At 46.0% G+C, this 14,660-nt stretch overlaps 1 protein-coding gene across 1 annotated transcript in view; it reads left to right on the top strand.

Annotated features, from left to right (window-relative positions):
* Positions 1 to 14,660, top strand: part of THOC5 (THO complex subunit 5) — a 476,028-nt gene that overhangs the window by 70,906 nt on the left and 390,462 nt on the right. Inside the window, exons 8-10 of the mRNA XM_069619274.1 lie at positions 13,102 to 13,234; positions 13,634 to 13,711; positions 14,401 to 14,444. Coding sequence (XP_069475375.1) covers positions 13,102 to 13,234; positions 13,634 to 13,711; positions 14,401 to 14,444 — 255 coding nt within the window. The remainder of the gene's footprint in view (positions 1 to 13,101; positions 13,235 to 13,633; positions 13,712 to 14,400; positions 14,445 to 14,660) is intronic.

Genomic DNA, 14,660 nt, shown 5'->3' with positions numbered 1-14,660 from the left:
AACACCGGTTCAGCTTCTTTCACTCCTTGAGTCTGGCACTCTGGTGAGGGGACTCGAGCTCTGGTCGTCCTGCTTCTGGGCGGTCCTGGGGAGACTCCAGGAGCTTTTAGCCGTATCACAGACATTGCACTCCACTAGGGATTTCTCGACCCCTTGCACTCGGTTCCTGCAGCAGCAAAGAAGTACAGCCAGTTGGGGAAGGTGTTCCAGTGGAGTTCGTCTCTGGGTTAGTTTGTCCCACTAACCCAAGGGAAGAAGTTGTCCCTTCCGGGAGCTTCTCTTGTCGATTTTTAAAAAGTTTCAGCACAGCAGCAAGGCTTCACCGGGCAATTCAAAGGTCCAGGAGGATGCAGCAAGCTTCGTTCAGTTTCTTCGTCTGGTTGTTCTGCCCTGTGGTCGACCCTGTCTTCAGTCCGAGAACCCTCGCCTTTTAAGCAGGTTTCTCCCATTCATGCGCAACCCAGCTGTCTAAACAGCAGGGTGGCTGTCAGGACTGGGTGCATTCAGGGTTCCCTGGAGACAAAGGACAGGGGAATTTCGGCACCTCCCTCACTTCCTGCCCTTCCAGACACACTGGAGCCAGAGGCAGGTTTCAGTACTGAAGCCCACCAAAGGCAAAACAAACAAAGGGCTCAAACCTGATTTGGCATGCAGAGTAAAACCCAAGAAAGACCTCACAAACAGAAAATGGCAAAAAAAAGACTGGCGCCGTTTTGACACAATGGTCACCCATGGGTGCTATACTGCAGCTGACTATTCAGCCTGCGGTAGAAAAGCACAATGGTAAGAAAATTACACCACTGCCACCAACCATTTAAAGTAGTGAGGGTAACATAAGAAATGTTACATGAGTAGGTTGGAAAAGGGGCAACTAAGTAACCCCCCAGCACTCCACATAAGATGGTGTGTGCTGGTGCTCCAAAGAGAAAAGGTAAGTATATTACTATTCTTGGGAACTGTAGTTCACCCAAGAAAAGGTATTTAAACCTTATGAGAAATCTGAAGGATTTCTCTGTGACACTGCACTGAAGGTGCTGTGTGTCGCCATACAAAAAGTAGATGCCTATGGAGTTTGTCAGACTCCAAAAACGAAACCCATATTCCAAATCAGATCAAAATACATGAGAGAGTGAGAAAAGGACTCACTGTCTCTAGGGTTGAAATTATTGAAATTAAAAGGTCCTAAAGTCCAGCAAAAGATCTTAGGGTCTCTAAGGTTGAAGCAAATTAGATATGGTTCATATGAAGTCTTGGTAGGACTTCAGAACAATTGTCCTAACAAGAGGCGAGAATCTCTGTGCATTGGTAGATGAGGGGTGGACCACTGCCGCCCAAAAAGATGAGCTAAGCAAGATAAGTAAAACAAAGATTTTATTTACATACAGAAGAGAGCTCAGCAATAAAAAAATAGCAGAATGTGTTTTGGGTGTTGTGGTCAGTCAAAATCTGGAGATGGGCAAGGAGGTGTTTTAGCTCAACACTTATTTATTCTTTTTTACCAAAATGTACGGCCCAAGCTGTCCCTAAGCCTATGGATCTATGCCCTACTCTAAAAAGAAATAAAGTAAAAAGGGTGCTTGTCAGTTCAGCTTACATAAATTAGTTCCTCTGTCCAGAAACGTAGTCTAACTTGAATTCTTTCCCTACCACTACAAAGAAAATACAAAAAGTTATCAAAACCATAATTCGTGCTCCACTGTGTCTGCAAGGGCAGGAAGTGAGGGAGGTGCCCGAAACTCCCCTGTCCTTAGTCTGCAGGGCAACCTGAATGCACCCAGTTCTGATTGGCTGGCTGGCTGTCCGTCCTTGTAGGACAGCCACCCTGCTGTGCGAGTGAGAGCTAGGCTGTGCATGAATGGGAGAAACCTGCATAAAAGGCGAGACTTCTTGGACTGAAGATCGAGTCGACCACTGGGAAGAACACCCTGACCAAGAAACCGTGAACGAAGCTTGCTGCATCCTCCTGGGCCGTTGAATTGCCCGGTGAAGCCCTGCTGCACTGAAACTTTTTTTTCTAATGAACAAGAAAAGCTCTGGAAAGGATGACTTCTTCCCTTTGGTTAGGGGGACCAACTAACCCGAGACAAACTTTGCTGGAAGACCTTCCCCCAACTGGCTCTACTTCTTTGCTGCTGCTGGAATCGAGTTCCAGAGGTCGATAAATCTGTAGTACAGTGCATCGTCTGTAAGCCGGCCAAAAGCTCCAGGAGTCTTCTGAGGACCCTCCTGAAGCAGGACGACCCAAGCTCGAGTCACCTCACCAGAGTGCTGGACTCAAGGAGTGAAGGAAGCCCAACCGGTGTCCAAGATCCGCGGTGGTGCTGTTTACCGAGCGCTGAAACTGAAATGTGCCGATGATCCGAGGAACGCCCGTATCTGCCGCCGACTTTTGAATTGCTGTGCAGGAGTCCATCAAACGCCCTCCCTCTTGTGCCCACTACTGAGGCCCATTAGCACAGGATCACTGCAACCAGACAGAAGCCAGCTGGATCCTCATCATCTATCTAGTTTTTGTTTGAATCTACTTTATTCATTTTACCATCATACAAATATATTGCTAAATAACTTCAACTAATACAACTTATCCATAAATAATGTAGTACATAAAAAAACAGAGACGATTCTCCCCTCCCCACCCACCCGCCACAATAAAAACAATCTGAGAAAAATAAGTCAAACAAAGGAATCAGAAGGAGATTGAAGGAAATTATTGCCCTTCTACCACTGTTAAATTCAAACTTCGTAGATGCATCAAACTCTAACCAAAGGTACTGTTCTGACTTTGGGGTACTTACCTCTTTGTCTGTAGTTCTGCTCTTCTCAGTTGGGATTTGCAGTAGCTGCTTTCTAGAGTTGATTTCAGCTCTAACTTTCACAAGTGTAACAGCTTGTGACCCTATTTTTCAAAGGGATTGTGTCCTCCGATGTATTCCTTATCTTAGATATCTGTTTCCAGCTTTGCTGGCCTCGGAAATTTTTTCTCTCTAGAGGGCACTGCGCGTCGACGTCCGCCGAGTCGATGTCCCTCGACAGCTGCCGTATCGATGTCAACGTCATCCTGCCTATAAAGGCTGCGCGCAGCGTCCGTTGCTCAGTTCCGTGTTTCCGCGCTTACTCAGTGCCTCGGAATATCGTTGCTCAGTTTCGTAGATGTATTATTCCATTTTCCTCGAGATATTCGATCCATACTCGATGGCTTCCTCGTCTGAACCGACGACCCCTCGGTCCGGCTTTAAAAAATGCAGAGACTGTGGAAAAAAGATGTCGCTAACGGACCCTCACAGGGTCTGTCTGTGGTGTTTGGGAGCTGAACACCATTGTTCGGAGTGTGAGGACTGTATGTCCATGACAGCTAAAGCCCTGAAGGAGCGTAGGGGGAAGCTGGAAAAAGGTAAGACTTCTAAAGCTTCTTCTTCCTCGACGAAGTCGAGACATTCGTCTCCTCGTCACCATTCGCGCTCCAGGTCTCGAAGCGGGTCCCATCACTCTTCGAGATCGAAGCACTCGAAAAGGAGACGCCGAAGATCCCCTTCTTCGTCCTCCTCTTCCTCTGTTTCACCTAAGAGAATCCCTTGCCCCATGAAACATAGTTTCCGGGTTGAATGGGAGGAATTACGAAAAAATATGATGAGCGTCTTCGAGAAAGTGGCCTCGACCCCCTTGAAGACTGCCGAGAGCGATGCTCTGGTCGAAAGACCCGAAGGTCCAAAACGCTGCGAGTCGCAGCACCCGGCGAAGGAAGCTTCTCGAGCGCCTCACGAACCCTCGAGTAAAGCAAAGACCTCGAATCCTTCTTCGAAGGTTCCGCCGAGGTCGGTGTCTTCGACGCCGTTGTCGAAGGGACCTTCGACACACGGGTCTGTCGACTCGACGCCATCCTCAACACCGGCGTCGACGCCAAGGAAAGTCACGGTTGCGGCGCACCCAGTGGCTATTCCCAGGTCTTCGATGTCGTCGAGATTGTCGATATCCTCGAGCAGAATTCCGATTCTATCGAAGACCTCGAGGCCTCCACCTTTGTTTTCGACGCCACTTTCGAAGCCTTCGATGTCGGCGTTGACGACATCGACGTTTTCGAGGCCGATTACGACAAGTTTGGCACCCTCTGCCTTGGAGATGGGTTTCACAGCCTTTGTGAGCTCAGACCAATTGAGAACAATGTCTTCAATAATGGAAGAGGGAGAACTGTCTGATCAAGAAGAGCCATTTGAGTTGCAGAGATCTGCAACCCCAGTTCAAGAGGAGTTATCCTCAGAGAAACGCAGATTAAAGGAACTCCATGATTCCTTACATGAGGCAAATGGTTTAGACACTTCCCCAGAGGTGGAGTTCGCTAGGCCAGACCCGGGGGAGCATGCTGAAACCCCTTATAGAGCCTTAATGGCGAGGATTACAGAATTTATGGGGTGGTCAACACCTTCACCGGCTTTCCAACAGGATGACCTCATGGATATTCTTGATAAAGGTCCACAGGAGGATCCTGTAGTACCTTTTTCATAAAGCTCTTCAAAGAAAAATAATGACGAACTGGGAAACCCCAGATGTCGTCCCGGCAGTAAATAAAAAACTGTCCGCTAAATACAGGGTATCTTCTGCAGGCCCTGAGTTTTTGTCCAAACACCCATCCCCAGAAAGTCTGGTGGTACAGGCAGCATCTGACATCAAGACTGCTTACCCTACCGTCCCACAGGACAGGGACGATAAGAAATACAATGCTATGGCTAAGAAAGTCTTTTCGGCATGTAGCATGGCGTTAAAATCTATTAATGCTACTTGCACCCTTGCTAGATTTAGCCATACACTTTGGGAGTGTGCTTCTACAGCGGCTGACTGCATCCCGGAGGGAGAAGAAAGGGAGGCGTTCCTTAATATCATAAGGGACGGTAAAGACGCTATGTGCGAATCTCTCCAGACGGGCATTGACTCGGCTGACAGTATCAGCAGAGCAATGGCCGCAAGTACAACAACCAGGAGATTTGCTTGGTTGAGAAAGTCTGGTTTTGCCCCAGATGTGCAAGCCAGGCTCTTGAACATGCCATTTGATAGCTCTTCTTTGTTTGGGGAAAAAGGCGGATGACAGTTTAGAAAAACTGCAAACATCAAAGGTAGCAGCAAAATCCCTAGGCGCTGCAATCCGTCAGACACCTTTTTCGTCCCACAGGAACCTCTGCGAGAGGCAAGTCTTTTCGCTTCTACTCTGCATTCGGAAGAGGTAGAGGACGACTGGCTCAAAGGGGACAAAGAAGAACTACCCGAGGTGGACTGGGTAGATATTCAAAAGCCACAGCAACAGCAGGTGCCTCTTTACCATCGGCATCTGCATCAGCCGCCTCTAAACCACTCTGATGACTTCCCTCACAAGACACCTGTAGGAGGCAGGTTAACTCAACATCTGGCGGAATGGCAGGCTATCACGTCAGATGCTTGGGCATTGGAGACAGTTGCACAAGGTTACTGCCTGCCTCTCCTACGCATACCTCGGAGTCATCCACCGGGGATCAGCTCTCAAAAAGCTCCAGATCCGCTCCTCTTGCAGGAAATTTTAGACCTGCTAGAGAAAGGTGCCATAGAACCGGTACCTGTAGCGGAGAGGAACAAGGGCTGGTACTCCCCTTACTTTCTCATACCAAAGAAAGACGGAGGACTGAGACCCATCTTGGACTTGCGGGAATTGAACAAATTCCTCAGGAAAGACAAATTCAAGATGGTAACTCTCTCTCAGATCCTTCAGGCCCTTCAGTTCCAGGACTGGTTGGTATCTCTGGACCTTCAGCACGCTTATTTCCATGTGCCAATCCATCTCAAACACAGGAAATACCTGAGGTTCGCAATTGGCAACTCTCATTATCAATTTCGAGTTCTGCCATTTGGGCTGACCTCCGTCCCGAGGGTCTTCACCAAGTTAATGTCGGTAGTGGCTGCAAGTCTAAGTAGGGAAGGGATTCACGTCTACCCCTACCTGGACGATTGGTTGATCAGAGCTTTATCTTCGGAACAAGCTCAGATCCAGCTAGATTATGTTTGCCACTCCCTTCACAGACTGGGCTTCTCCCTCAATTTAAAGAAGTCACAAATTATACCATCGCAGAGACTCCAGTTCATAGGAGCGATCCTGGACACTTCGCTGGGAAAAGCCTCGCCACCAGAGGTGAGGGCTCAAAATATTCTACAGATGGTCACCAAGTTTCAAAATGCCCAACGTCTCCCAGCCTTCGACTTTTTGAGGTTGCTTGGCCTCATGTCATCCTGCATTTTCCTAGTGCCAGAGGCTCGCCTGAGAATGAGATCTCTCCAGTGGGCACTGAGAACTCAGTGGTCACAATTCTCAGGGAGAATGACGGATCTTCTTCAGGTTCCCGACAGGGTGGCTCGAGACCTTCAGTGGTGGGCCTGTCAGGAGAACATTCTGAAAGGAGAGCAGTTTTGGCAATCTTGGCCGGAGATAACAGTAGTCACGGATGCCTCACTTACGGGGTGGGGAGCCCACGCCAACGACTTGACGATCAGCGGTCATTAGTCTCCATCGGAGTCCAGACTACATATCAACCTGTTAGAGCTGAGGGCCATCAGACTTGCGCTGAAGGCTTTTCTGCCATCTGTACAAGGAAAGAATGTCCTGATAATGACGGACAAAACAGTGGCCATGCATTACCTCAACAAAAGAGGAGGCGTAGGATCACTACCACTGTGCAGAGAGGCGATGCAGCTCTGGTTTTGGGCACTCCAAGAAAGAATCTCTCTATCGGCAGTTCACCTAGCCGGAGAGAAGAACTTGACAGCGGACGCTCTGAGCAGGCAGAGCACAGTCTCCCACGAGTGGGAACTAGCTCTGGAAGTCCTTCAAGAGATCTTCGCCCTTTGGGGAACCCCTCAGGTGGATCTGTTCGCCACCAGTGTCAACAGAAAGTGCGATCTGTTCTGTTCAAGGGAATTTCCCCCGAGAGGAGCTCTGGGAGACGTGTTCATAGTGGACTGGGAGTTTCTACTCCTGTACGCGTTTCCACCAGTCCCTGTCATTCCTCAAATGATCAGGAGTTTGAGAAGTTTCCGGAAAACCATGATCCTAATTGCCCCAGATTGGGCCAGGAGAACGTGGTACCCGGACCTTCTAGACTTGTCCATCTGCCCTCCAATTCGACTTCCACTCAGAGAGAATCTGCTCTCACAGAAGGGAGGCCAGGTTCTCCATCCAGACATCAAAACCCTCAACCTTCACGCTTGGCTTCTGAAAGGCTGAGGTACAAGGATTGGGACCTCCCTGATGACGTTATGGAGGTGTTGCTTTCGGCAAGAAGGCCAGCAACAAAATCTTTATACGACTGCCGTTGGAACAGATTTTGCAGCTGGTGTAGGGAAAAGAATACTGATCCGTTTTCATGTGGTACACCAATGGTTTTGTCCTTCCTACTTTATTTAGCGAATTCAGGCCTTCAAGTTGGCACCATCAAGGGCTATATCGCAGCGCTATCCATCTTTAAGCGCACTGCGGAAGAACCATCCTATTTCAAGTTACCCTTGGTAATACAGTTTCTAAAGGGGTTAACTAACGTTTATCCCCCAAGACCATTCCAGGTTCCCCTATGGGATTTAAATTTAGTCCTAACTTTCCTGATGGGCACACCTTTCGAACCACTCCACTCTTGTTCGTTAAGGTTTCTTACCCTTAAGACTGTTTTATTAGTAGCACTTACATCTGCTAGAAGGGTGAGCGAGTTACAAGCTCTTTCTTGTAAACCCCCTCATACAATCTTTCACAAAGACAAAGTTGTTCTGCAAGTGAAGCCTAATTTCCTCCCAAAGGTGGTTTCTGAATTTCATATCACACAGAAGATTACCCTTCCATCTGTGTGTCCTCCTCCCCATCCGGGGAAAGAGGAAGAGAGGTTACACAGGCTGGACCCAAGAAGGGCTTTAAGTTTTTACATTAGTAGACTGGCTAGGATAAGACAAGCAGACCAGCTGTTTGTAGGTTACGCAGGTCACAAGCTGGGGCTACCGATAACTAAGCAGACCATTTCCAGATGGATTATTTTAGCCATTTTGGAATGTTATAAACTTGCAGGAAAAGAGCCCCCTCAAAATCTTAGGGCTCATTCGACCAGAGGTATCGCAGCTTCATCGGCCCTCAAGAGGAGTGCCGGTTCGAGACATATGTGCGGCTGCCACATGGTCATCCATCCATACCTTTACACGGTTTTACAACTTGGATTCCTCCTCCAGTCAGGAAACTAGGTTTGGAAGGGCAGTATTGCACGCTATTCATCAATAAGAGGAAGCATGAAGTCAGTACTCCCACCTCCAATAACAGAATACTGCTATGGGAGCCTATCTAAGATAAGGAATACGTCGGAGGACACAATCCCTTCGAAGCACAAGTTACTTCTTACCTTGTAACGTTCTTTCGATGGGATGTTCCTCCGACGTATTCCTTATCGACCCTCCCATCCATCCCCGCAGTACTACTTCCCTTGTTGTTGCAGCTTACGCTCCTTCAGGGTGATTAGTCTAGTCCAGAAAGGATTATTGTGGGCTACAAAACGGAATTGAGCAACGGACGCTGCGCGCGGCCTTTATAGGCAGGATGACGTCGACGTCGATCGACTCGGCGGACGTCGACGCGCAGCGCCCTCTATAGAGAAAAAATTTCCGAGGCCAGCTAAGCTGGAAAGAGATATCTAAGATAAGGAATACGTCGGAGGAACATCCCATCGAAAGAACGTTACAAGGTAAGAAGTAACTTGTTCTTCTTCAACAAACTCTAAATTTGTGCAAGATTTTTTCTATCTAAGAAGTGCCCCAGCTCCATAGACTTTGCTCCAATTGACTTTGGCTGTCCTGTCACCCTGCAGACTCTTCTATTCCATTGACTTTGATTCTTACTGTCCCTTATAGGTGATGCATTGTTTTTTAACTAATATTGCTGGGAAAGGTTTTTATCGAGACTTCATTGGGAGATTTAAAAGTGCTCACATGCTCTGAGAACCTGTTTAACATTTTTTCCTTCCTTTTAACTTTCCTTTCTACCAACCTCAGAATTTACCAAGTGCAAAAGTGATATATAAATGCCATTAATGTCCTAGTTAGTGAAGTCACCTCAGGGTGTAGGAAGTGTGTATGAAGCGTCTCTAAAGAGTATCTACTTGATTTGCCTCGATTCTGAGAGAGTATTTTAAAGTGTATTTGTATTATTGCACATTGCCCTTTTTAAAGAATGCTTATTTGAAACTGACCGGTAAATAAATAATTATTTTACTAGAAATCCTTGAGTGTAAGTGTTATTTGGATACTTGTATTGGTGGATTTCAATGCTACAGCTCACATTTACCCCTCTTGAGAAGTCTGGCTGCTCAGTCACACTACCAACTTGTGTAGTACAGACCTATACCAATAGGTGGGTTACCTAATACCAAGAGGACAAGGGTTGTGTAGTCTCCCACAGAGTTACATCAATTCTTGCTTAACAAGCATGGACATAGCAGCCAGGCTTAGCTTAGGAGGGCGAGAGGGCTGTAGCTTAATACTAAGAAATTGTAGCATACATATGGTCCAAAGAAACAATGTGTATTGTAAAAATAAAGGGTTTATTTAAATACAAGTAGGCCAAGGTAAATCCTGGGTAAATAAGTACTATAACATCATCTAAACACAATCATAAAAACCAACTTCAATACCTATGATATGCAAACCTAGGTATAACCTTATTTAGAGAAGCAAGTCAAGCTGAGTCAAACTTAAGGTTATACATTTAGGAAGGTAGTGTACTATTCCTGGGGAATAAGACCAGGTTAGTTAATTTTAGTTTAGAACAAGTAATTCAAGGGTAGTAGACCCTGTCAGTCATGCAGTAATACTGTTTCAGAAATCACTTAATAAACCAACCCAGTTGCAAGTGTACACCTTGTAACAGATAATACTTCGTAGAGCACAGTTCAGCGCTACTAATGTAATTCGTATACTTTCTGGAGGGACCTTGATCTTCTCAAAGATAAGTATGAACTCGCAATAACTATTTTAGAATGCACTAAGCAATTCAGGGAGAGCAAAACCCAGTTACACTTTAAGATACTATGTATTTCAAGGTTCAGTAATTCACCCTAGGACTATTTTAGAAATGCTCTAAGCAGTTTCAGGGAAAGCACAACCCAGTTTTACAAGTTTAGAAGAGCAGCAGCTATTCAAGGTAAGTAAAACCATATACTTAAGACTAGTATTCACTTCAAGACTGTTCAAGGAAAACAAAACCAAATGGTACACTTTAAGAAAGACACAATGTATTTCAAGGTAGATAAAACCCTATTGATAAGCTTTTTCACTCATTCAGTTCAGAATAATAAAACAGTACCAATACTTACTTTTCAGAAGGGGGGAATGCCATTCAAAGTACACTTTTAGAGGGTCAGAATGCAACTCTAAGGTAAGCATAAACGTAAGGACACTAACTTTCACAGAGATGCAGTTACCACACTAACTTCTTTAGCAAGTAAGTACTTTTGCACTTGTTATACTTTCAAGACACAATCTGCACGAGTTTCTCAGAGGGAGAGAGAGGGACCCTTATGGTCTATGAGCCAGCTGTTGGCAGGCCAGGATACGTGTCCATTACAGGAAAGTCAAAGTTCCAGAGGATAGCTTCTTAAACAAATAAGTATTCACTTTAGAGTTAGTGTTCAGCGACTTCACAGAAGGCTCCCTATGTACGTTCCCGCATTAGGCCTGAGCAAGTGGTAGGGGCAAACTCCCAACCACGAATCACCCACCTACGAATCACCCACCTAGCCTTGCAGGATGCACTCCAGACTTAAGGTATTACCCAAGGCCCCACAGTACCTTAGGATACAAGAATAGCTTTTGAGTGGATGCCTTCCAGATGCAACAGCACAGAACCCAGCACCTGGATTCTTTGTCTGGAGACGAAGGAACTGGACACTGGATGGGAACTTTTAGCAGCAGTCGTCGGAGGCTTCCAGCAAAGGTTTCTTCACTGATTCTCGCGGCTCTGTCAATTTGGTGCCTTTTTACAGCAGCCAGATTAAGAAAGAATATCGCTGGTCGGATTCTCTTCACTCTCTCGGTCCTGCACTTTGGCGAGGGGACTTGATCGATTCATATTGTGTCTCTGGAGGTCCAGGAGGAGTCTACCAAAGTTTCAGCTGGATTCGGACACTGCACTCATGCTCGAGGTCCAGGGTATTGTCGGTTTGCAGCACAGCAAGGTCGCATCACATCATGGGATGGCTCAAAATGCAGGTATTCTAGAGACTAGTGGTTCCCACCACCCTCTGGTAGGTGCCTTCTCATTTGGGACCTCCAGTTCGATTGGAAGGAAGGGTTGCATCAGGCTCTGGTTACACAGCAGGCTCTCTGGTCGCTGGAAAACGCTACACACGTCTTTTCTTCATCTTCCTCTTCAGTTTCAGCTCCAGTGGTCGGCTTGTCAGCAGCTTCCAGGTTCGGACTATATCGGTAAATACAGCACAACTGCAGTTTACAGAAAGGGGTGGTCTGGCTGTCCAATGAGGGCAGCCAGCCCCCCATTGGGACTTTCCTTTCAGGCAAGGCGAAAGATAAAGTGCTGAAGAGTTTTGGACTCGTCCCTCGTTTCCTGCTTTCTCAGCCACTCTGGAGCCTAGGCGGGGAATCCAAACGATTCCCGCCGAAGACAAAACTTCCACTGAGTGCGTTCCTGCCTAGTATGGCAGGGGAAGACCTCAAACAACAAGCAAACGAGAAATGGCAAAAAGGAGCCCACAATTCTAGCAGAATGGTGGCCCGTCTGTACGTTACTGAGGCTTATATAACAGCCTGAGAGTAATAAGATTAAAAAGTCACTACAGTAAAATCACTGCCACCAGCCACTCAAGTAAACTTAGAATTGTAGCAAAAATGTTACCAGGTAAGTAAGAAAGGGGATGCATTGTATCCACCCAGCACTCCACATAAATTGGCGCGTGCTGGCACACTTAAATCAATGTAAAGGGAATGTGAATCCCACTTTACTTCTTGGGAACAGTAGTTCACCCAAGAAATAATAAAAGAATTAGGAGGAATAAAGAAACCACTGCATTTAAAATGCTGTGCACTACCATAGTACATTACAGGCAGTCCACAATTATAGGAAACTAGAACTCCAATCACACCCTATGGAGAGACATAAAAAGGTCACCCATATAAAAAGTACAAGACTGGGGGAAAACGAATCCCACTCCGCTAGGGACAAGGTAAAATAATTACCAAGTCCAAGCATAAGGTTCTGGGGTTGACACAGGTCAGGGAGATTTATCACTGGAATTAAAATCTTACCACCAGGCCAGATTCTAGAAATCCATCTTAACGGTTGCACTCCTGAATTCCTGCCTTACCTCTCTGCTTAACTACCTTGCTTGAGTTTCGCTATACCTAGGTTTGTTACTTTTGTCATCTAAGGTGGCCTTGCGGGAACCCTCACCCAGGGCTGGTTCTGAAAATATCCCACCCCCATTAGCCACAACATTTGCAGACTGCAAACAAAGAATTGCAAGAGGGCAGAAAAAACTGGCAACTGACCCTTTTCTGCTAACACCCGTCTCTGGAATAAGATACCAATGTGAATAAGACTGGCCCTTCCACTGCTACTCTTTAGATGAACTTGCCCTTCAACTATCATCTTGCGTATCACTAATTGCGTCACTCAACCTTACTTTTCCTACTCTGGCGCTTCCTGCTGCCCTTACCTGTCCTAATTCTCCCTCTTTCTGTGCGCCACACTTGTTATGCTATGGGGGAGTCACCTTGTATATCGCTTAGTTGCTTCCAAACAAGGTTCATGCTTTGTAAATCCTATACATACATGCTCTTGGTGAGGATGGGCTTTTGCTCCGTTTTTGCTTGCAACGAGAGGGCTTGTGGTCACCTTCTTCTCTGCCTTTCTCTTTGTGCTTTCAAATTGTTGCTTTTCTCGTGAATCTGGGTTACTCTGTCATTCTGATTCTTGCTCTTAAGTGCTGCCTGCTGTGATGTGGATAGCATTGCAGTTTATCTCTGTAGTTGAAGATGGCAATGCCATCTGGTAAGTGTCTTGGTGTGCAAATGGGCTGCTGTTAATGTTTTTCCTCTACCTTTCAGGCATCACTTCCTGTGCAGGAGTACCTTGCAATGCCTTTCGACCAAATGCACAAACAGCAGGAGACATCAAGACACCTACCTCCCCCTCTCTACGTTCTCTTTGTCCAAGCTACATCTTATGGTCAAGCCTGTGGTGAGTCTCCCAGTAGTTAGGCTTTAGGTGGTGCGGAGTAAGGGCCTGGCAAGAATATATGTATTGTACATGGTTATCGTTGGACCTTACAGTTTATAAAACTCGTACACATTGTAAACTTAGTTGCTTCACCAGAGTAGCATACCTTGAGAGTATGTGAGTTGGTGAGGACAAAGGTCTAGAATGCTGGAGTATTAAAAACAAAAAATGCCTATACGACCTACACCAGGTATACATTTCTGACAGTTGGCCGCAGTCATTGTGTTTATTTTTTGTTGCACGGTATAGACGGTTGGCTTTGGGGTTAATCTCGTAATAGAAGCCTGCCGGGAATGCTTTCCGAGTAATTCTTTTGATGCTGATATTAATGGTGCCTCCGTGCCCATTTTCTGTTTCTAGATAAGAAGCTCACTGTCTCGATAGAAGGCAGTGTGGATGATGCAAAGGCCCTCTTTAAGCCTCCTGAAGAAATGCAAGGTGAGTGATCTACAGCAAGTGCTCTTTCCTCTGTGTTGCGCACACACACCTTGCATCCACCAATTGCCTCCATCATGTCTGAATCCTGGCCAACAAAAAGAGCCTGTGCTTGATTTTTGTCTGCTTTCTCCATCTATGCTGGCAGTGTTCTGCTTGTGATGTTATTGTCTATTTTGGTTGGAAAACCTAATGCTTGGAATGGCAATTAACACCTTCATGGAGGAATTGAACAGTCAGAAAATCCTGTATTTAATGCAACTTTGGAATCACGACTATAATATTGTCCATAAATGTCATCGCTGAACAGGAGTGAACTCAAGACTAGATGAATCCAAGACTGGTGTGAAGGAATATGTAAAAGTGTGTAATTTTCTGCAGCAAACCAGTGGTTACGTCATTGTAGAGTTTAGATGGTTAGGATAGAAAAATAGGGTGCAGAGACGCTACGTTGAACCATACCATGAGTGGTACATGGAAGACACAGTCTGTGTTAAAGTTTGCAATGTGGATAGAGCTTTTTTCTTTATCAACATATCTGCATTAGGTAGTCCTAATAGGGCCACACACAATTAGTTGCAGTTGTTGGACACTTGGCAAGTAGCAAGGTGTATAAGCAACCAATCGGCTTTCAACAGATGTTGTTCAGTCTACTCCGTGATGTGATTTGTGTTTTGCTTTTTGTATTTTAGCTGATGAAGAGAGTGACTCTGATGCAGAGGAGGAGCAGACCACGGTGAGCAAATTAGATGTTTTCAAGATGGGTGATAGCCTGGGGTGTCAGTGAGAGAGCAGCAGTAATGTGGCATTAGGGGAGTTTGGGCTGTGGGTACTGTTAGGGAGAACTTGTAGCATACATATGGTCCAAAGAAACACACACGTATGTAAAAATAATGGTTTATTATATATGTGTACACACAACACACGTGCAATACCAAACTTGAAACAATCA

This window comes from Ambystoma mexicanum, chromosome 10, assembly GCF_040938575.1.
Source record: "Ambystoma mexicanum isolate Mex_15411 chromosome 10, UKY_AmexF1_1, whole genome shotgun sequence".
NCBI classification, from domain to species: Eukaryota; Metazoa; Chordata; class Amphibia; order Caudata; family Ambystomatidae; genus Ambystoma; species Ambystoma mexicanum.
The sequence above is the reverse complement of the archived record's forward strand: the minus strand, read 5'-3'. Positions and strand labels throughout refer to the sequence as shown.